The sequence below is a fragment of the Sus scrofa genome, chromosome 5 (assembly GCF_000003025.6).
Source record: "Sus scrofa isolate TJ Tabasco breed Duroc chromosome 5, Sscrofa11.1, whole genome shotgun sequence".
In the NCBI taxonomy this organism is placed as follows: domain Eukaryota; kingdom Metazoa; phylum Chordata; class Mammalia; order Artiodactyla; family Suidae; genus Sus; species Sus scrofa.
In genome coordinates this window covers 51,076,136-51,098,816 of record NC_010447.5, presented here as the reverse complement: position 1 = coordinate 51,098,816, position 22,681 = coordinate 51,076,136, and the positions used below count along the sequence as shown (strand labels likewise).

Sequence of the window (22,681 nt, the reverse complement as noted above, 5' to 3'; positions counted from 1 at the left end):
CTGAGGCACAGACCTACAGCTGCAGCTCTGATTCAACTCCCAGCCAGAGAACTTTTATATGATGCAGGTGTGGCCCTAAAAAGAAAAAAAGAAATCAAGAAGGCTAGTATGAAAGAAGTGGAGAAAATCAGCAGTTCAATTTGGAACAAATATGAGATGTCTATGAAAATGGGCTGTGAAGAAGACAGGGAAGTATATGGACTGAAATTTAGAAATGAGTTCTGGAGTAGAGCTCTAAATATGGGAGTCCTAGACTTATAGATAACATAAGAGTTGATAAGTTCAACAAGGGAGAAGACTTTGAGAAAAGGGTCCAAACCCATGGCTCTTAAGGATCAAGAAATGAGGAGGAATCAGCAAGTTAACTGGACTATACACATAAAGGTAGGAAAAAGGAGGGGGTGTGCCAATATGAAGTCCAAGGAGTTTCGAGAAGGAGTAAATTATCAACTGTGTGATTATTGCCTAGGTAAATAAAAGATAAGTAAGATGAGGGCAGAAATACTCAGTGGATTTGGTAACCTTGGCAGTTGTCAGTGACCTAGACAGTTGCAGCTCATTTCCTGTGCCTACCACAGTTTAGCATTTCCTACCCAAGGACACTTTAAATGGAACTTTTAACAGCTAAGTGAAGTTGTAAAAGAAACACTATATAGCACTATTCTTTAAAAGAAGACAAAGTCAATTTCCAAAATCTATTATATATTTAATGTCATTAAAGCATACTGAGTCACATCCCTAGCCTGCAACAGCTTAACTAACAATCCTCATGATAATAAACATTTGTACAGAATTTCGATACTTAAAGCTGCTTTTGCATATAAATTTGAGTTCCATAAAGAGGATCTTTTTCCTCCCAATTTTCCATACAGAATTGCCCAGCCTGCCCAGGATCACAAAGATAGGAGACAGTAGAGCAGATATTTGAAAATAGGTCTATTTGACTCCATACTCCTTCAAGGACCCCAAATACTCTTCACAAACATACCTTGCTTGAATGAGACAACCTTTTCCAATAACTATTGCATCCACCGGGAGGTCTATAGTTGTAAAAAGAACATCAGGAACTTTTTGTTTTCTGCAGTTATAGCAGTATGTGAGATGAGCTGGAAATGGCATATTCAGTTCATCATATGGTATATGGCAAAAGCCACAGCCTGCAGGCAAGTTTTCTTCTAGCCTATATGAACATATTAAGAAAAAAGACATTCCTGAAAATTCTATGCACTTTTTTCAAAAACATACATTATATATACAGTACTTATAAACAAACTATATCACAACTTCAACTGCAGTAGGTATCACTATGCCTGATAAGAAATGACCAGTGAATCAGAACCATATACGAAATAAAAGGCTTATAAAAGTAGAAAGCCATTCCGCGTTAATTCTTTGTAAAGACATTTTTCTCTTTTACAAATAGAGATGCTAACTGTTACACAGGACTGCCATTTAAAAGAGAATTCACTATATCCATACAAGCCACAACAGAAACATCCAAGTTGCATGAGAAAGGTGGTTTGTTAAATAAGGCTTCTATCTATCTGAAGAATGAAATCTAGTGACATGTGAGAACTATGGCAGAGCTGGGACAGCTCACTGGCAAAGTCAGTTTTCTCAACAGAACATTCCAAGTGTTTAAAATACAGTTCAAAATGTCCCACATTCACTTTCCTATTTACCATGACTTTTAATGCTCTGAAGTATGTAACAATCAAAATCCATTTTCAACACTGACAAAAGAAGACACTAACCAACGTCTTCCGTGTGCTTACCAGAACTAATATATCTTTCTTTGCTATATACAGACTTACAAATTTATACTAAATTTGATCACATACAGAATTTTTTGCTTTCTTCCTTTACACTAATACATTAATAATGAGTGGAAAAACAAATATGAGACTGTGGGGTAAGGGGTATTTAAAATTTATATTATTTGGGTAAACTCTGGTACCAAATTAATATATATGTATGTATACATATTTGATCATTTCATCTTTTTATGAAAAATACTTACGACATTTATGGAAGCTAAAAGATTAAAGGTACCAGTAGTCCAATAAGCCAAAAAGTCATTTCAGTTTACCTAATGCTTTCACTTTTACTTTCTCTTTCACATATATTAAAGTTACATTTAATTTTCCACAAAGCTTTTATACATAATTTTCATACAACATAGTATTTTGACTATTTTGTAAATTAAGAATTTTCTTTAAGAAAATTGTTCCATGACCTTTTTCTATTTTGGAGGTAAAGAAAAGGAAAACTCAAATAAAGGAAATTATTTCTATTTGTAGCAAACAAAAAATGTGTACTGGAAATTCTTTAATTGTTAATCTTATATGTCACTAACCAAGATACTAGAAATAATAATATGTCATACAGTGGTACATATATGCAATGACATACTATTCAGCCACAAAAAAGAATGAAATAATGCCATCTGCATAACAGTTAATGGATGGAACTAGAGACTCTCAAACTAAGTGAAGTCAGAAAGAGAAAGACAAATACTGTATGATATCACTTATATGTGGAATCTAAAATATGGCACAAATGAACCTATTTACAAAAGAGAAACAGACTCACAGACATAGAGAACAGACTTGTGGTTTCCGAGGGGGAGGTGGGGAGGGAGTGGGACGGACTGGAAGTTTGGGGTTAGTAGATGCAAACTACTTCATTTAGAATGGGTAAGCAACGAGGTCGTACTGTCTAGCACAGGGAACTACATCCAGGCTCTTGGGGTAGAACATCCAGGATAATGTAAGAAAGGGAATGTATATACATGTATAGCGGGGTCACTTTACTGTACAGCATAAATTGGCACAACACTGTAAACAAACTATACTTTAATAAAAAAAATTTTTTTTAATTTTTTAAGGTGTCATACAGTGCAGAACCCAATACTTTGTTGCTATGGATTAGATAAAAATCAGTTAAGTGTCTGGTCCTGACTGCTACGCTGCCTCTGTAACCCGCTCTCAGAGAAAAGAACCGTCCCAGCTCTGAGAGAATGAAAGTCAACCTCTTCCTTTTCTGCCCTTAAGGAAAATAAGCCAGGCCATCACGACAACCTCTGTTCCAAACAGCCCTCCACGGTGCCATCCTGCAGAAATCTAGGGTTCAGTACAGCTGCCGTGCCGGAAGCAGATAAAATACAGACCTCTTCACTATAAAAGAAAAAAAAAAAACATAAACAAGTTAACATTTGCTTGGAAAATAGTATCAAAGTGATTACAAAGTTGACAATTTAAGTTAGACTCTATGTATTAATATCACAGGATTATTGCCTAAACCTAGGAAAGAAAATTGAAGTAATGTTGTTAAAACGGAGAAGGTAAGAATTCTTTATTACTTAAAAATTGTAAAAAATATAGTATTTATGACAATTGATCCCTTTAAAATATGGTAAAACTGATAAAGACAGGAATGTTTCAAGATAAAAGTAAACTATATTGCTGAATCCAGCAATAATCCATTAAACTGTATTAAAATACTCTTTAAATGCATATTAAATTTTATCGAAATTATTCTAAAAGCATAACTATGTTAATACCTATATTGCTATAGTTTAAATTTAATAAGAGAAAGGTATCTGAAATAAATATCCAAAATACACTAAACAGAGCATAAGCTACATTATATGTATGACAAAAATTGATTTTGAAAAGAATTTTTGAAAGACTACTACATATCACCTAACTTGAAAGCCAAAAAATTAACAATTAACACAATTATTTAATGAGATAACACTAAGGTAATGAGAAATGTAACAGCCTAAGGCCAAACGCCAGAAACAAAGAGTAAATGGACCAGAAGAAAGGACACAGAAGAAATGGTCATTTGATCTGTAAGAGGCCAGCCTTACAACATTTAAGTGGACCCTGAGAACATCAAAAGATAACATGGAGCCACAGAAGATGCAGAATAAAGGCACCACAAGAGCAGGCATGCATTTCAAGGCATGCACCTCAGAGAGTTGAATCCATTAATAGTAAGTGGAAGAGGTTAGAAATGAGAAAAAATTAGTAAAAGTAGGACTTAAATAAAAAGATTTTTTTGAGGTCTAGAGGGAAAGAAGTTTGTATCACATGAATTCAAACTTCTAAGTAAATTAATCAGACTCATTTCTGTAGACACCTGTATCTGTGATTTATCTCTAGCCACTGAATCTCTGGCCTAGTCCACATGCTATTCCTTTGGCCTTGAACACTCTCCCTATACCTTTTCTCTTCATTGGTATAATTCATACTCCTCTTCAAGCTTCAGTTACTTCATTAACACTTTCTTCAAATTCTACTTCTAACCTCCAGCCCTCTGGGATCCTAAAGCATCCTGCAATATCTTGATGATAAAAGATAGTATATACTTGCCACAATTCTCCAAGAGAATGTGTGAATCAAACAGCAAGAACTTTGTCTTTTCAAACCATACCCCTAAGACTGAAACTATACGACACTAAAACCATGAATGAAGTAAGCTATCTACTGGGGAGTAAGGCCAAACAAGCATAACAAAGTCAGTAGTTTTATAAGAGTAGAATAACTATAATGGAAATAGAGCAGTTCAAAAGTATAACACACGGTCTTCAAAGGAAAAGAAAGCGTCTTCAGAAGAAGAACTAGTATGGCTCTGTAACAACCTCATTTACTATAGCCTAATAATTTTTCTCCAACAAAAGTGATCACCACAACCACAAGAGAGTTATCCATGTAATACCAGGTAATAAGAATTATCTAACAGATTCTGGAAAAAATAATACAGCAGAAGGTCAAAGTTTCTAGATGATATCTGCTGTAAACTTTTGAAGGAGTAGAAAGTAAGGTTCAAGGACAGCGGACAGCAAGTAAAGTCAGAACCCAAATAAGGAACTGGGAAAACTCTTGGTTAAGAGAAGGCTCAAAACAAACCAGGTATAAATGAGCAAATGGAATGGGTGGGAAAATATTAGGCTATGATCCATCCAAGAATGAAATTTCATAGTCTCAAATTTTTAAAGAGGAACAGTTTTGAGCAATGACGAGGTCCAAAATAAGGTTGAAAGTCAAGTGGGGAGAGAGGACTTGAGAATGAGAAAGTACAATGCCAGGCTGTTGGGAGGGAGGTAACCATGTTTCACTGGAGGAGATAGGCAGAGCAGTAATTAAGAAAGGCAGAAGAAAGTTCTGGAGGTAGAAAATTCTGAACTGTGCAATGGCATGGACTGTAAAGGAGGAGAAGTTATCCAAATGAAAGACAAGAGAAAAAGGAATTGAGAACCAAGAGTATGGGTAGAGTTAGGAAGGGTGATTTGTTAGCAGGAGAAAGTTAAGGCACAGTTAGTAAAAGAAGGCGGAAAGAGTTTACAAATGAACTTTAAAGACACATAGCAGTTCATTTACAATAGAGCAAGGGTTCCAAAAACACAGGGGGAGGAGTTAGTGGAGTCACAAATTGCAGTAAAGTAGCCTAGAGTTAGTAGTTGTTATGTGCCAGTATTATATTCTCATTTCATCCTCTGATGACCTTAACCAGTAAGTAGCTATCATCTCCACTTTAAAGTATAAACTGAGGCTCAGACGAGTAGAGTAACTTTCCAGTTTCACATCAAGTAGCAAAAATGGCATAAGAAGCTTGGTCTGATGTTCTCTACCAAAGCCCATGCTCCAGAATCACTCCACTATTCTTCTTTCTTCTATATTTGAATAAGCTTTTCTCCTTTCAGGCAACAATCTATAAATTACAGCATCTAGAAAATCAAGTTATCATAATTTACCAGATGCTAGTTGACTCACTGTAGCCCACTACAGCATGACAGCCTAATGCTTTGGCATGTGATTTTATTTCTTGTCTGATTTCTGCCCACCACGCATCTCGAGTTTCTGGTTCATCTGAAAAATAAATTTTAAATCAGTTCACTATTCAATACCACACTGTCTGTATGAACAAGAAATGTTTAAAATAAGCATACTCTGGAAGGCAAAGAAGTACTGTTCTACAACAGCTCTTAAAACCTCACATCTTTAAATGCTACTTCTCTAGAGTGTAACATTTTAAACTTGATAGAAAATAAACCACCTAATTCTATTTGCTTTATTACTTTAAGGGACATCTACAGGAATGCATTTAATTAGATACAACTTAAAATGTAGACCCGGAGTTTCCAGATTCTAATCTTAAACCAAGAGGACATTTTATGTCTCACCTCACTGAGTGAACACCTTATGAGCCATATCCATAAATTTAATGTAAATTGTGATTTCATCTTCTGGTATCTATTTTTAACAATGCACTATATTCTGGCTTCTTTCCAAGGCAAATAATTGTCAATGCTAAAAAAGAGAAAGCCATCTATAGCCATCCTTTAGAGATACAGGCCCTAAAGCAAAGTGACTGGCCAATTCAAAATAAAGAAAGCAAATACATTTAAAAGATTAATACAAAGAATCTGGTTAATGTATATAAGGACAAATTTCTGACAGAACACTGTAACTCCATCTATAGGTCTGTCATTAAGAAAATGTTTTAGAATCACAGAACTGCATTTTATTACCATAGAGGAGTCTAATATTGTTTATAATGGAGCATTATAAATGGAGCATCTGTCACACACACTTCCTAATCACTTGCATTTAGCAGCAAACTACTGGTAAACAGCAGCTGCATATATATTAACTTTTTATGCGCAAAGATGTTAAAAACAGAAACAGTCTATAATCAGCATATCCTAATTTGTTTCTTTTTGTGGCCAATTCCATTTGGGAACAATTTTAAATAGAAAAAACCTAACCAACTCTAAATAAGATACTAAGCTTTTACTGTAAATTTTCCACATAAAAGGCACCATTGAGACTGAAAATTAATCCAAAAGCCTTCTTTTTTTGAATTTCAGTACATGGCAGTTTTCAAATACGTTTTTCAAAAATAAGTAGAATAAGTAGAATCATACTCACTAGTGAATTACTGAAGACAGCAAAGTAAAGAAAGGTTAAAAGGCTTGTTATAGCTCACATTCCTATGATGTAATTTTGTTTCCTCCACAGGGAGGAGATCAGCAAAAAGGAGAAATGAGGAGATAGAAGCCAGAACTACAAATGACGCCAGCCAGTTCTTGATTTTAAAGTTTTGGATCGAAGACAGAGCTACCCTAAAACTTTCTTTCAGAAGAAAAGAAAGAAATGCAAACTCCAGGAAACTGAGGAAAAGATCAAAGTACAAGATAAAATAAAGAAGGAAAGAAATAGAAAATACTATAATATGTGTTAGCAATCAATATTATGAATTAAGAAATGTGTGAGACAATTAGGCAGCCCTATTTTGCACATACGCTATTATGTTAAAGAATTTCTTCATATTCCTCACTGAAATGTAGACATTAACAGCACAAATAGACGTTCAAATTCATTCTCTCTTTTGAAGACAAACATATTTCCAGACCAATTTGGACATCTACTTAATATCATCCTTTCCTAATAGGGAATTTTAATATCATAAGACAAGCTATTATTCAAGTAGTTATTCAACCTATCAAATTATTTATGATTCTTTGAAAATAGATATCACAAATAAATATATTTCGGTTTAGAAAATAATTATTTTCCTGAAAAAATATGTTAAATAAAAAGTCTAACTTTTCTCAAATAGTAGAACCTGCTATTTACTTTTTAAACCATTCCAGAAGTTTTAAATATTATTTTGCTAAACCAAATAATTGTATACTATATTTTTATAAAAATGATTTTCTCACATTAGGTTTGCCTACATCTTGCCACAAATAATACATAGTGGCTTTTCTGTTTTAAAAATGAATTTTACAGGTAGTAATCCACAATATTGGGCTTTTTTAATTAGTGAAAAGTGAAGGAAGCTACTTATTTTAAGTTCAAGATCTATTTATTTAGAAAGGCCAGGATGCCTAAATGAAAAGTATGTAATAATAATTACTATGAGATACATATAACCACATAGAATACAAAGTTTATTTACATCAAACTTACCTTGGTATAACACATAAAATAATCAGATACTTAAACCAAACACTATGAAAGAATAAGTGGCTGATTTAAAACAAAACAAAACAAAAAGCTGAATGCAGCGCAAGTGGAGCATTCATACTCTCTGACAAGTTCACAAGCAGCCTTTATTTTGACACATGAGCCACACAACTGCACATGGGATGCCATTGTTGTATTTAATAAAGTATTTACAAGTTAATAAAAGCTAAAGAGTTACATAACAGGAGAGCTAAGGAAGCAAATGGCATATGTCCACACTCCAAAGAATTTCTTAAATCTGGTTTTTGACTAAAGCAAAAGCTCAAAGAACGAAGGGTTTTGCAAAGCAGATTCAGCAGACAGGAGCCAGAAACAGTGGATATTTTGGCGCATGCTTGGATCAGGTGACAGTACAGACTGAAAACTATGGCAGCTCACTGAAATGGTTACAGAAAGTAATGGCCCTAGTATTCTAGGTGAAAGCAAGGCAAGCATACAGTAGGGAGCACTTAATCACAAACTAGTAATTGGATTAACAATAATTATCTACAACTGTAAGCGAGAAGCCAAAGGATGAATTTTTTTTTTTTTTTTTTTGGCTATTAAATTTAGGGGTTGTTTAAAATAAAATTAAATCAATTTATTTAATATTACGGAAAAATTAAATTTATCTTCAAAGCCTATATTATACTTATGCCAGAAATAAGCCAGAGAATATTCAAATAGTAATTATGATTCAGCCTAACTTATCTCCACTGAAAATTTGGAAATATCATAGTATTTAATCCCTATTAATGGAATTTTTAAAGCTTAAAAACTGCTTATTAGATTTCTTATAGGAAACACACTAGTGAATCTGAATTGTTTTATTCACTCTACAAAAGTAAAAACTAAGGATTTACCATACTTACGTAAAAGGCAAAGCAAAGAGTCTGGCTTAAAAATTTACTGGCACCTACACATGTACATGAAACTGGATATAATTTGGTCACTTGAAGAACATACAGCTGAGATGTGAGGCTTGCAAATAAATACTTCAGAGATGTCAGGAAAAAAAATACCTTCACTTTAAATACAATGCTCCTCCCAATAATCTATAATTTATTTAGAATTGTAAAAAATCATTTTGAAATATTAGTAATTTATGATACAAATTATATTTCATACTATTTTATGTTTTTCTTCTATCAGTCAAAACTCTTCATAGATAATACCACAAATCTTTTAATATATCCTTTTAATTATAGGTATGAACTGAGCTCTAGATCAATACCTCACTGATGCTTTTTTTAGGGGTAATGTCTTCAACTTGAGTTGGTATCATGTTTAATTCATTTTACCACTGTTACTTTTCTAGGGCATGGCCATAGCTTGATATCTTGCCATCTTTTTAGCATTTTATCTTATTTTTGAAGTATAGGTGACACTGGTAAAGATTCCTAAAATGACAGTAGTCATTTATAGTTCAACAAATAAAGAAGAGAACAACTCAACATAACATGCCTTTATAAAACTCAATCCCTTGGAGATTTTAGGGAATTACACACTTGCACTGCCTACCTGAAGTGTTAAATTTAGTTCTATTTTTAAATAGCTCTAGAAGAGAGTAACTCTTGTCCTTGGGAATCTTTTAATCTGCTTTAAAGAAAAAAAGGAAATGGATAGCTATTCAATCTAATCTTAAAATAAATGAGAGAAAATCAAAGTGTTAGGTAGGATTTTCATCACAATAATAGTCTATCTTATTAATAAACAGCATAAGAAGCTACATTCTCAAATACCTGAAAATACTATTTCAACCCCAAACAACTTTCGAAGAAGATAAATTTCCCTTAATGAAACAGAAATGAGAGAGTTCAGTTTCAAGGGAGTATATAACCTCAAACTGGGTGGGAATTCAGTACCAGATTAAAAAGAAGTCTCACTATAGAAGAAGTGTGCAAATTCAGAGCAAACATCAAGACACAGCAATTTGGAATGTTAGGATAGTTGCTGGAATACAATCTATGCTGGACCGAACTGGAATCTTTACTATTTGTAAAAGTAAAATAGGTAATCTCCTCCTTAACTGTAAAATTTCACTCTTTATATATATATAATGTAACTGGGGCCCAGTTACATTATTTTATACAAAGAGAGACTGATATATTACATTTACATTATAATAACATAATGGAATATCCAGTTACATTAGTACATACATATACATCTATAAAAAGAGTGAAATTTCACAAGATTACATATCTGACTTTTTTTACAGATAGTAAAGAATGACTAATAATGAATACCCAGTTACATTATGTATAGAGAGAAAACTGTATATTACATGTCACATTATATATAAAGAAAAGCTCACTTATACATGCTGTATTTAAGCCTTCTTTGAACTCTGTATATCTACTTCCTGAAAACCTTCTTAAAATGCTGAAAACCCAAAAGCTGCTTAAGCACTTTAGTCTTAGTTTTCACATCTGCTCATGAGTGTCTCTCAGATATAGAAAAATAATAATTGCTGAGATGATCAGTAGAATTCAAGTTCTAAGAAAGCCTATCTCCATTTAACTAACACACACACACATACACACACACAGAGCAAGAGAGTATAAGAAATAGCCTAGACTGGATATGTAAACAGGATAATTGCCTGGGTGAACACTCATGTTCCCAATCCCCAATAATGTGCTCAAGATGTGGTACCCGCACTCCACAAACATCCACTGCAAAAAAGTTTGGATGATCAGACTGATATGTATATTCTATGAATATTTAATTACACATCAGCTGACTCACACTTTGTTAAAATTAAATATTTTTAAAGTAACAAGTATACTTTTCTTAGGTTCTTAACTATTAATTTTTGCCCCCAAAATAAAGTAAAATTTCTAAACTATAAATTTTGAAAACTAACAAAAAAAGAGCAACACATTTGTAAATTCATGCCACTAAAGCTTGCATGATCACCAGCAAAAGTTCATTTATTATAATAAGTGATTGAAAAAATCTTCAGTCTAAAATGTCTTAAAACCTACAATCTATCCAAAACATTAAAAATAAACTTTTTAGAATATTCTCAAAAACAAAAGAAAATTTCAAACATCTTGTTTTATTAATTCAGGACTTAAAAAACTCTCTTAAAAATATCATCTAAGTTTATATGCTATTTCAAACTAGTACTTTTCAAACCACAGTATATAACTACTTTATGTTTCTTCTTGTCACTTCCCCCCAAAAAATATCTAAGCTGATATGCATCTACACATAGAATAACAATTTTTCTTACATTCACTGATACTGAAACTAACGCAAAATTGTAAATGAACTACACTTCAATTTAAAAAATGTATCAGTAATTTAAAAAAAAAAACTATATGTGCGCTATTCAGAAATACTTTTAGTGGTAAACTCAGAAGGACAAAAAAAATCTTAGCCATTTGGGAAACAATGAGCTGGACTATTAAAATACTGTCTACAATTCAACTTTCAAACTGACTTGAGCTTCCAAAAGATCAGAATCACTTGCCGCCTGGGATGTCAAACTTGTAGACACATGGATAATCATAATCTCTCTCTCTCTCTCAGCTGAAAACTGCCATGAGCCTATTTCATCTACCACATTCTACTAATTCCCAAGTCCTGTGGCGAAGTATTCCATAAATTTCTGGTTAAGAGTGTAAACCTTGAAGCCAAAGTAGTAAGGTTCAAACTGTGGCTCAGTCACTTTCTATTTTACCTTGGGAAAAACTGCTGTTTCATATCGCTCATTCACAAAGTAGGAATGAAGCCTATATCAGGGTTTTATTTTGAGGATTAAATGACCTACAATCATAAAGCACTTAGAAGAGTATGTACCACACATAGTAAGTGCTTTATAAACCTTTAGCTCTTCTATCACCACCAAATCCTAGGTCACTTATCTGGCCAGGACCACTGCAGTCCACTAAATGGTCTGTCTCTAGCCTTGCCTTTAAATCCACTCTCCATCCTATAAAACGTGATCATGGCCAACCCTGCCTTATTCCTATGCACCTCCTGTTCCTGACATGTCACACACAAGATCTGCAAATGGTACATCCTCCCTCCTAGCAGCAAGATTCATTCCGTCTTTCTCAAAGTCTGTTACAGACCAGAAAAACAAAACAAGATAATACGTAATTTCTTTAATCTATTTTTAAACAGTTTATTTAAATAATTTTTAAATAAATTCTCAAAAATTGAGTTCCCTTCTTAGTGCTCCATAAAAATATTTTTTAGCACTGTAATAAATAAAACTAAGACAACAAAGCAGTACAGGGGGGAAAAAAGCAGGACAGGGGGAAAAAGCTAAACTAACCGAGACATTTTGTATTCGATGGCAAACAAAATAAGTATGTAAACATCAGACAGTTAGGGCTAGGATACTGCTTTGCAAATGCTTGAAGTTTCAGAACTACACTCAAAGACTGTGTTAACATGGCTCCAAATAACTGTCTGAAATATAAATCTGTGTGAATTTCCCATATATCATCTAAAACTGAGCTCAAGAACTACCACTTCTACAAGCTTCCCTGCACAGAGCATTAATCCTGCCTTCCCCTTTAATTCTTGTATCTTATATCACACCATATCCACAGTAAGCCATTTACATATTCTTCTAACCTCCCAGAATACGAGCTTTCTAAAAACAGGAGGACTGGCACCTTTGGACACCTATTATCCAGCAAACTGCATGGCACAAAATAGAATTCTAATGCATGTTTGCATGAATACTTTACTTCATGAAACATTACTGTGTGATACAAAACGTTTTCCTTTATCTTTCTACACTGTAATGTTTCTGAAATAAGAATGTCTAATAATTAGTAAATATGGTTGACTACCATGTGTTTCCTTCTCTTTTTTCTTGGAAGGCTATTATTAAATTGATGATATAGGAGTTCCTGTCGTGGTGCAGTGGTTAATGAATCCAACTAGAAACCATGAGGTTGCGGGTTTGATCCCTGGCCTTGCTCAGTGGGTTGGGGATCCGGCGTTGCTGTGAGCTGTGGTGTAGGTCGCAGATGCGGCTCAGATCCCGAGTTGCTGTGGCTCTGGTGTAGGCGGGCAGCTACAGCTCTGATTAGACCCCTAGCCTGGGAACCTCCACATGCCGCAGGAGCGGCCCAAGAAATGGCAAAAAGACCAAAAAAATTAAAAATAAATAAATAAATTGATGATATATCATACAAGGCCTGATGTCAGGGAGTCCAAAAAATAGAGTATTGATGAACAATTCTAGCATAAACAGAGACTGTATCAATAATTACTTTTCTTACTGATGTGGTCAATTCTTGATTTTCTATGGTAATACAGGATAGGAGTGGCTAAATATTCCCTAATTAGAGAGAAAAACATACATGATTTGAACATATTTACCAAATATATTTTTTTTCTGAATTATCAAGTTATTTTTCTTATACTAACATCAAAAGCCTGATTTCTGAATATGTACCAACCATTACCAGAAAGATTCTAACACCTCAATCCAAAGCATACAACTATGAGCACATTAAACTGAAAGTATCATCTTTTATGTTCTTTTAAGACGCTGTAACTTAAATCCATCCCTTCTTTCATCAGTTACTACTTGGCTTTATTTTAAATGATGGCAAGATATACTGCTTCTTCAACCATGTTTCTCCTCACCAAATTCTATAATTCTGCTTCCTTGGGACAAAGACTTTACTACATCTATAATATTTAACTTTTGTCTTTTCCCCTTTCCAAAACTATTCTAACACATCTCTCATCCTAAACATCTCTGTCTTCACAAGGTTTTAGGTCCTTAAATTATTAATGATCAATGCCCTCGCAGTCCTTTTTTCTCTGCCCATTACACTAATCTATGTTTTTAAAATATATTCTATTTTTTATTTAAGTGAATCCAGCAAGGTATTTTTAATTTCTTACTAAAAACCAAGTATAAAGCAGTAATATTACAAATGCTAATCAATGTGGTAACATGCTAGCGAAACCCTGGATAGGAAATAGAGGTAATCTCCCTAAAGATTTACCAATTGATGTCGGTCTAAATTTGCAAAGGTTGGACCTGATCAGATTGTTACTAGACTGACTTTAGGTAATTCTATATGATGAACATGAGTTACTTCATAGTCAAACATGCATTACTTACATCAGAACTTACATCCTGGACTCCTAAGAACGAAAAAAGTTTACAATATTGAAAAGATTATGGGATATTATCTAAAACGCTGAGCCACTTGGAGTTTCTGTTTTTGTTTTTCTGTAAATAGATGTACTTTCTGACACAACTGAAAAAGTTCTCTAGGCAAAAACACCTATTTCTGACACTGAATCAAAATGGCTCTATTATTTAATTCTAAAATAGAAATCATATTAAAATATGGATATTTATATCAAGAGAATATGCTTTTATCAAAAAGAAAAATTGGCTTTGACTCTGAACCACATCATCAGCTGTAAACTATCTTAGTTTTTTTTAAAAGCTACAAACTATATCCATATGTAAAATTACTTAAAAGAAAAATATATATTCTCATGTGGAAGGGGAAGGAGGAAAGCTTATGAAAGCTGTTAATCCCCCCCAAATCTGCTCTTACTTACCAAATTTTGGAACACTTCTAGAATCATAAATAAAAGTGCTAACCGTTATACTTTTATAGTATTTATAGAATACTGAACATATTCAAATCTAAATTGAAGTTTAAATATGCTTTAAGATTATCAAACTAGTCATTTAATATTTAGACAATATATTTAACAATTAATATTTTCTTATTCATAAAGCTAATGCTTATGTCATTTAGCTGTTGTGAAAAAACTGACCAAAATGTAATAAACATAATTTAAAATTATCATTCTGAAAGTTAATCACCTAATATAAAACATTCATAATTTAGGTATTCTATATTTTTGATTAATTCATTTTAGTTAACACATTTTTATAATTGCATTCCATAAAAATTACAAGTTATAACATATGTATTCCAAAATGAATCTGTATAACTGAATTGACATTAAGCCTATTTAATCTAGAACATTTCTAAAAACTTCACTGAGCTGCCATAATTTTTGTCAGCATATGTAGTACTGAATGACCATTAAAATACCTGAATTGAAACTATTCCAGTCTAGCAGTTTGTAAGATCTTGTGTTACCCATAATTCCGACAAAGGCTGAGTTCAAAACAGCAAATTAGTAGATCAGTTTTAGGTGCAGAATAGTAGGGGAAAAAAAACAAAAAACACTACAAATAAGAACACAATTGACAATACCACTCGACAGGAACTAGAAAGACAGAGACAGCAGAATTAATAAGAAGTAGAAATAGAAAGAGAAGAAGGAACATGCTATCATAATCTAACATTAACTGAAGTCTAATTATTTAAGATAATTACCTTGATTTTCAAGACCACCCCATTCTTTCCCTTACTGTACAACCTTGTTTGTTTAATATTTAAAAAGGATGAAATTCTAAAAGAAATAACTCCGAAATAATAACCCATAGAGTTAGCAGGTGGTAGTGGTTTAAAAATAAGACTTTTCCTTCTATACTCAGTGTGAAATGAAAATTTCCTATATTCACTAGTCAAAAAATAGCTGCAAGATTCATTTGAGAGTGCAAATACAGCACTTTCAACATTAGCACATGCATCTCATCCATCATAAGTTTCCCTCAGCAAAGTAACTCGGTATCATTAAAGTAATACATCATTATGGTAGATGATGAGTTTTAACATTCAGCTTTCTTCAACAAATTAATATTTTTTTCATAAATAATTAAGGGGCCTGGAGATTAATAAAATGTCAAACAAATGTTCCTTTTTAATGCATAATACATACATAAAAACAACTCAAAGAGTGTAATAATTACATCAAAATAATGTAATATTTGAACCATTAGAATATATAATTGATTTATATTTAACTGAAAATGAAACAAAATTAAAGTATAACTTATATACACCATTGAAAGTATTTATACATATATGCCCATAATCTTCAGGAAAATAGTCCACTAGTAAATGAGAATTTCTACACATGAATTGAAAAAATATTCTGATAAGGAAGGAAAGGAAAAGAATGGATGAGCAGTTGTAATACACAAAACATATTCTGTAATAAGGAAGGATTAGTGTTTTCTTCCCTGGGCCTGGGTTCCTACATTTCTTACACAGCTAGAATGAGTTAGCAGGTATGAAAAACCCCAAATTTTTTGGATGGGGGGAAAGTGATGCAATTCTAAATATGACTCTCTATTTGAACTTAGTTAAGTAACCTTAACTAAGTAACTCCCAGACTCTACAGCTTACTCAGAGTACATGGAAGCAACAATGAATTCAAAATGTTTTCAGTAAATAGAAGACATCACCAACAACTGAACATATTCTTGAAATCATTTTTGGAGCTATTATATCCATAAGTGAGTACCATCTATCAAAATATTTGAGTCAAGGGTACACAGAAACACAGGTAACTAGCCTTGGGTCACCAGTTAATGTCAGGTATCTTAACTCAGTATTTCCTTGCATTTTCCAAATAATTCAGGTTACATGGCATAGTCTTCAAGGTCCCAATACTTTAAACTGGCATCAGTCTAAATTTGCCTTTAATTACTACAGAATATACAAATGCTATGAAGAAAAGATCCTAAATTGACCCACAAAATAAGGAATAGGAAAAAAAATAATAAACCAGAGAAGAAAAAGAAAAGACTGATGCTTAAAAGATGTATTTCCTCAGATTTAGCATTAAATAATCTTAGCCAGTATTGTTTTTCTAAAGTCTTGTTCAGGGTCTAGAAAAATTTCATTCTGTTTAACTCAAACCATGGCGCACAGATTAAATCTTTTAAAAATCTAAAAGAGGAGTTCTCTCACAGCTTAGCAGGTTAAAGATCCAGTGTTGGCCCTGTAGTGATCTGGGTCACTGCTGTGACGCTGGTTCAATCCCTGGCCCAGGAACTTCCACATGCTGTGGCTGTGGCCAAAAAAAATCGCAAAGAATGGTAATGTTCTGTACCCTCAAAATCACTATCTGTGTTTTACATACAATAATTTCAAAGCATTTTTCTCTTTTTATAGCTTTCAGTACAAGCCTCAAGAAGGGATTATTGGAGCGACAATTTAAATTTTTCAAATATATATATGTATATATTCCAAGTAAGAATACCAATACAACTTCAGGTTTAAGGCATATCATCAAAATACGAGGTGATTTGAGCAAGTTATTGGGCATCTAGTCAATGAGAGATGCAAGAACACATCCCTTATGGGAAGTTCCTACCACACTTATCACACTTATTTTACATTTAGAAAAATCACTAAAGCACTTCTAATCCAAGGGCCTGAAATTACTGGGGCTTGGATGACTTTACTGTCTTATAATCAAGACCCCGTGTTTTAAAGAAGTGAGTTACTATTTTTTCCTGTTCACTCATATAGAACAAATAGCTACATAAAAGAGCCCAAGAACCCAAAGAGAGCAGTTGTTTTGTAAAAAATTCTTAGGTACTCTATACAGTGTTTAAAATTACATTTTAAAAGAATATTTCTTGGGAGTTCCCATCCCGCCTCAGAGGAAACGAATCTGACTAATATCCATGAAGACGCAGGTTCGATCCCTGGCCTCGCTCAGTGGATTAAGGATTCAGTGTTGCTGTAAACTGTGGTGTAGGTCACAGACACGACTCAATCTTGCGTCACTGTGGCTGTGGCATAGGCCAGCAGCTACAGCTCCGATTCGACCCCTAGCCTGGGAACTTCCACATGCCACCAATACAGCTCTTAAAAAAAAAAAAGAAAAAGACAAAAAGAAAAGAATACTTCTTTTATGAATAAGTAAATTACTCAAATGATCCCTAAAGAGTTATTGCTAGTGAAAAGAATTAACATCTTAAGCAAATGGCCATAATGATCAAATTGCAAAATTTGTTATCTGCCTGGGTCAAAGAAAATAGTTGACTCAAAAGTGACTTGTGATACACCTTAGTCAAAAATGAATTAATATTTGTTTTTTTGTATTAAAAAAAGAAACTAAAATATATACTTCCATTTTGTTTATTTTTAATTAAGATTATTGAAAATATTTCAAAGCAGCATATACCAGTTTACAGTTCCTTTTTCATTTCTCTTTTCGGTTAGATTTGACTTTAAAAATTGTAAAAATCCCAATGTTAATAGTCACAATATAAGTAAATGAATCATCAAAAACAAACTTTTAAAGAACATACCAGGATTGTGGATACGATCCAAAAGCTTCACAGAGCGTGCACTAACAACACCCCCAACATGCACAAGAAATCCAGGAGGAAACGCCGTCAAGGTAAAGAATGGAAATTCCTAGCAGAAAGAATGGGGGAAAAATACAGCTGACCACGTGTCAAATATAAAACCATGCTTGTTAAAAATCTTGTCACAAGAAAAAATTAATTCTACCCCTTAATAAAAGGCTACCAATTATACATTACAGATGCTTTGTACTTAAAAGTTTCCTTGGATGTTAGACTCCTGAATCCGTTTTCTCATCATATTATACCACATCCAAATACTTATCAGTCCTCAATGAGAAAAAAATGTTCTCAGAGTTGCAATTAAGATATTTGAACAAACTCTTCCTTCCACTCAATGTCCTACTCTTACACAACTCTGCAATAAGATGGGGGTAATCTGCCTGCATGCTACCCCACATCTAACTTCTCTATTGGGTAGCCTCTCTCTCACATACACATGCACATTCAGGCTACTGGTAAAAACTGAAGGCCTGGGGCAGTGAATCTAAAAGAATGTGGGCCTGAAGAAGGAGTAAGAGGATAAACAGGACAGGTTAAGACCTACAGAGAAAGGTGAAGAGAAGAACAAGTGTCAAGTTCAAATGGGCAGAGAACTGCAGTATGAGATTATTACTCTATCAATATGGGGGCAGCAGAGTTTCCACAGTGGTACAGAATTACCTTCTGTACCTTCAGGCATTGTCTCTGAGGTAACATGGTTTCAATCCCCAGCCCAGCACAGTGGGTTAAAGATCTGGCATTGCTGCAGCTACAGAGTAAGTTGCAGCTGAGGCTTGGATTTGATCCCTGGCCTGGGAACGTCCATAGGCTGCAGGTGTGACCAAAAAGGAATTAATTAACTAATCAACCAACTAATAGTTGCCTAATTTTAAAAAATAACACAGGGGCAGCAGGGGAAAATCTAAGTATATAAATGCATATTAAAGAAAGGGGAGAGGTATGTAGACAACAACAGGGAGGCAATAAAATTCTACAGGTTCTTCCAGGCTTTATTCTCCCCTTCTCTCTCAGGGACATCAAACTTGTCAATTTAGAGACAAAGAGAAGCATGCAAGAGAGAAGTGGTAGAGCAGAGAAAGGAAATTCACTGAAACAGCACCCAGGAAAAAAGGGAAATTCCCATGGCTGCCCAAATACACAGGCCTTTCATGTTAACACAAATCAGACGCAAGTAAAGGAAATTTAATATCTGATTCTTGTGGCAACAAGATTAACATACTTATTTAACCAGAAGCCAGTAGCTTCAGCTATTAGAACATAACTGAGAACTGGAAAATATGCAAAACAAACTGCTATAGTTCCAAGTACTAACTCCTTCATTTGTAAGAGATCCCCATAGACCTTATTTGTACCATGTCATATAGTAATTACAAATACACAATGTTAGGAACACACTTTAAAATCTATTGGTATCTTTTTTCTTCTGGACCAGAGCAGATTAAATGCAGCAAAATAAAAGCTAGGAGATAAAGAGATATAGAATACTTCCAGAAGCAGGCACATTAAACACAGCAAGATTACTGACTGGCTGCTTAAAGCATGGAGAATATGAACTGACCAAAGCAAAATTCACACAGCATAGCAACCTGGAGTCATCAAGCACAAAGGCAAACAATCTTGCACGCCTCAGGAAGCCATGAGATACAGGATTAAAATATATGTGTGTGTGTGTGTGTCCGTGCACATATACGCACACACATACATAGACGAAAACATATTTAGAAGTAAATTTACTATAATTTAAAAGTAATCTTTAACAGGAGCAAGAAAAATCTAGGCTATGTAAAAAAAAAGGGGGGGGAGGACCAAAAAAAAAAAAAAAAACAGTCTACGGAAGTGGACAAGTTTGGCCCAGCGGATAGGTAGAGGGAAAGGAAAAGAAGGGAGAGGATCAGAGAGGAATTTTACTGATAAAATGGTTAGTCAAAATGCCTCCTTATTTACATATGAATTTCTTAAATACAAGTTTTAAATGTGAAATGTACAGGTAAGCTTATGTTTTAGAAACTTGAGTAACTTGAGTATTTTACCTAATAAGTTACATCTTTAAGATTTTTTTTTCAATTTTAAGAAGTATGAAGTTTCAAATTTTCCTCAAACTACCATAGCATAGTATTAAAAAGCACTTTATACTTAATCTTTTAAATATTCTGGGTAAAGACACTGAAAATAACATTTTTGCAGCTAAAGGGAAAGCAGTACCTACACCTAAAACTGAAAAATAACTAGCTAAATTCCAAACTGTAAAACAAATATAAGATTTTAGATAAGTATGAAAAAATGAACCTAAATGATTTCTCTATTCAGGATCCTTTGACTCTTCTCCGAAAATTCTGGAAGACGGGATAAAGAGATAAGATAGGAACCATCATTTAAGAACTGGTCATCGCAGAAAAAGCAGGGGAATGGCTGCCCAAAGAAGTGGAGGCCCATCCTGCCAACTCTAACTGTCCTAACCATCCCCAGGGCATCCAGTCAGCATACTTCAACACAAACAACTTAACTTAGAAAAAACAATGGCATTATTAAACCAAAACTACCATCTTCAGACAGCTCTCTCAGAAGAGCTACTGCCAGTATCTCAGCTGATTGCTGAATACCTATCATCTCCACCACCATCTCCAGTGACCACTATGGAGTACTTAAAACATTTCAGTCCTGTGTGCAGTATCTTAAAACTCTGCTTTACAATCTTTCCACATCCCAAGAGGGAGATACTATCAACTCTTCATGTTTCAGGTGAAAAATTGAGGTAAAGAGGGCCTATGTGCTTTCTGAACAGCAAACTTTATCACCTGGCTTCCTGACATCTTTGGTTAAAACACAGAGTTAAAGAATTAACTTTAATCTCTAGTCTATTATACCTCATGAATTTATAAGTTCTCTTCCACTGAAAAGAACAGCTTCCTTAAGATCAGCCCAAGGACATCCTGCTTTCAATGTCCCAATTTCAGTGGGAATGCTAGGGACTGCAGAAGGCATTTTCTCTGGAAAACTCTTATATTTACAGTATCTTGCCCTGTAGAACCTATATAAGACTTCAAATGTTGACGCTTTGAAATGAGCCAAGTACATGCAGCATAAATCATTTACTAGCCTGTGCTCAAAGACAGGCCAGTTGAAAATTTTGAGAACAAAATGGATATTTTTTTTAAGATCTGAATAGGATTCTTCTTAAAGATATTTAAGCAATTTGTTTCTTGAAATCAAAGATTCTTTTTATTATCCCAAGATACCAGACTACATTTTTTAGATATAAAACTACATGCCAGATTCCTACTATGACTTCTTATATAATTTTATCCTTACTTCTGAAAAGATTATAATTTATCAAAAGAGTATGTTTTATACCTAAGTTTCCTAAGTGGATTCCTAATAGGTATTTTAAATGGAAGATTCCATGGTAATATATATTTGAGAAATACTGGGTTTAAACTAAGTCATTTATGTTTCTTTATTGAAGAAAAATATACATCCCAGAATCCAACAAGTAACTTCATTTTTCTTACAAGTAAAATAAGAATCATATTGAAAAAATAAATCTATTTGCTTTACCTCAAATGGTTCAAAGGTGGAACCTAAATCCAAATAAAATTTTTATCTCTATTTCTCATCTCCCAATAATTTGATACCTATTACCAAGATCATGTCAATTTATTTTTTAACGCTTTTGTGAGAGGGGGAAAAAAAAAACTTTTATTTTTCAGGACTGTTACTCAAATAACTCATAAAATAAAAGATGACGGACAAATAAAATTTCTCTTTTGCACAAGAAAAAAAAAGCCATATAATTTGTTAAGGGCAGCAAGAGGGTAGAAATGGATATTTTTAAAAGAATATATAAAATGATAAGACCAATTTGGCAGAGTTAAGGCATATCTGAACACATATAGGGAGAATTCTTTATTCTTCAGCACAAACGTCTCCCGTAACTAATGGCAGCCATAGATGAACTGGAAAGCTAAACATGATAATGCTTCTTCTGCTTATTATGTACACAGGGTAGAGAGGGAGTCTCACAAATTCAGGTAATTGCCACTGCAAGGTTTGGTAATGTAAATATATCGCCAGCTAAGGTTTTACAAAATTGTAAATAAAAACTATACTTCTCCCCATGTTTTCTGTTAATGCCATGAGGATTATCTAGTAATGTATGACCAATATGTTAATGTGTCAAAATTTTTAAGAATGTTTAACAGTATATTTGAAAACATAAATTTTATCCAAACTAAGTCCAAAACAATTTTCATTGATTGGGTATTTTTTTAAAGCTAGATGCTTATTTTCAAGTTCTTAGTACAGACAGTAAAGTCACGGTGTCAACATACAGGCAAAAATCTCATTATATCAAATGCCAAAGCAACTCAAGTTTTTCTGTTCATGTGAATTCTAGAATGATAATTACATTACAGAA

At 33.6% G+C, this 22,681-nt stretch overlaps 1 protein-coding gene across 23 annotated transcripts in view; it reads right to left on the bottom strand.

Annotated features, from left to right (window-relative positions):
* Positions 1 to 22,681, bottom strand: part of C2CD5 (C2 calcium dependent domain containing 5) — a 91,769-nt gene that overhangs the window by 33,471 nt on the left and 35,617 nt on the right. For 12 of the 23 annotated variants that reach the window (XR_002344082.1, XM_021092231.1, XM_021092228.1 and 9 more), the window contains 4 exons: positions 18,208 to 18,316; positions 5,762 to 5,876; positions 3,081 to 3,176; positions 989 to 1,180 (listed from right to left, as the gene is read on the bottom strand). Coding sequence is in view for 20 of the 23 variants with exons in the window: in XM_021092231.1 (XP_020947890.1) it covers positions 989 to 1,180; positions 3,081 to 3,176; positions 5,762 to 5,876; positions 18,208 to 18,316 (512 nt within the window). In the remaining 3 variants the exon portion in view is untranslated. Of the gene's footprint in view, positions 1 to 988; positions 1,181 to 3,080; positions 3,177 to 5,761; positions 5,877 to 15,085; positions 15,152 to 18,207; positions 18,317 to 22,681 lie in introns of all 23 variants that reach the window. The other 11 variants (XR_002344081.1, XR_002344080.1, XM_021092223.1 and 8 more) reach the window with 1 other exon arrangement.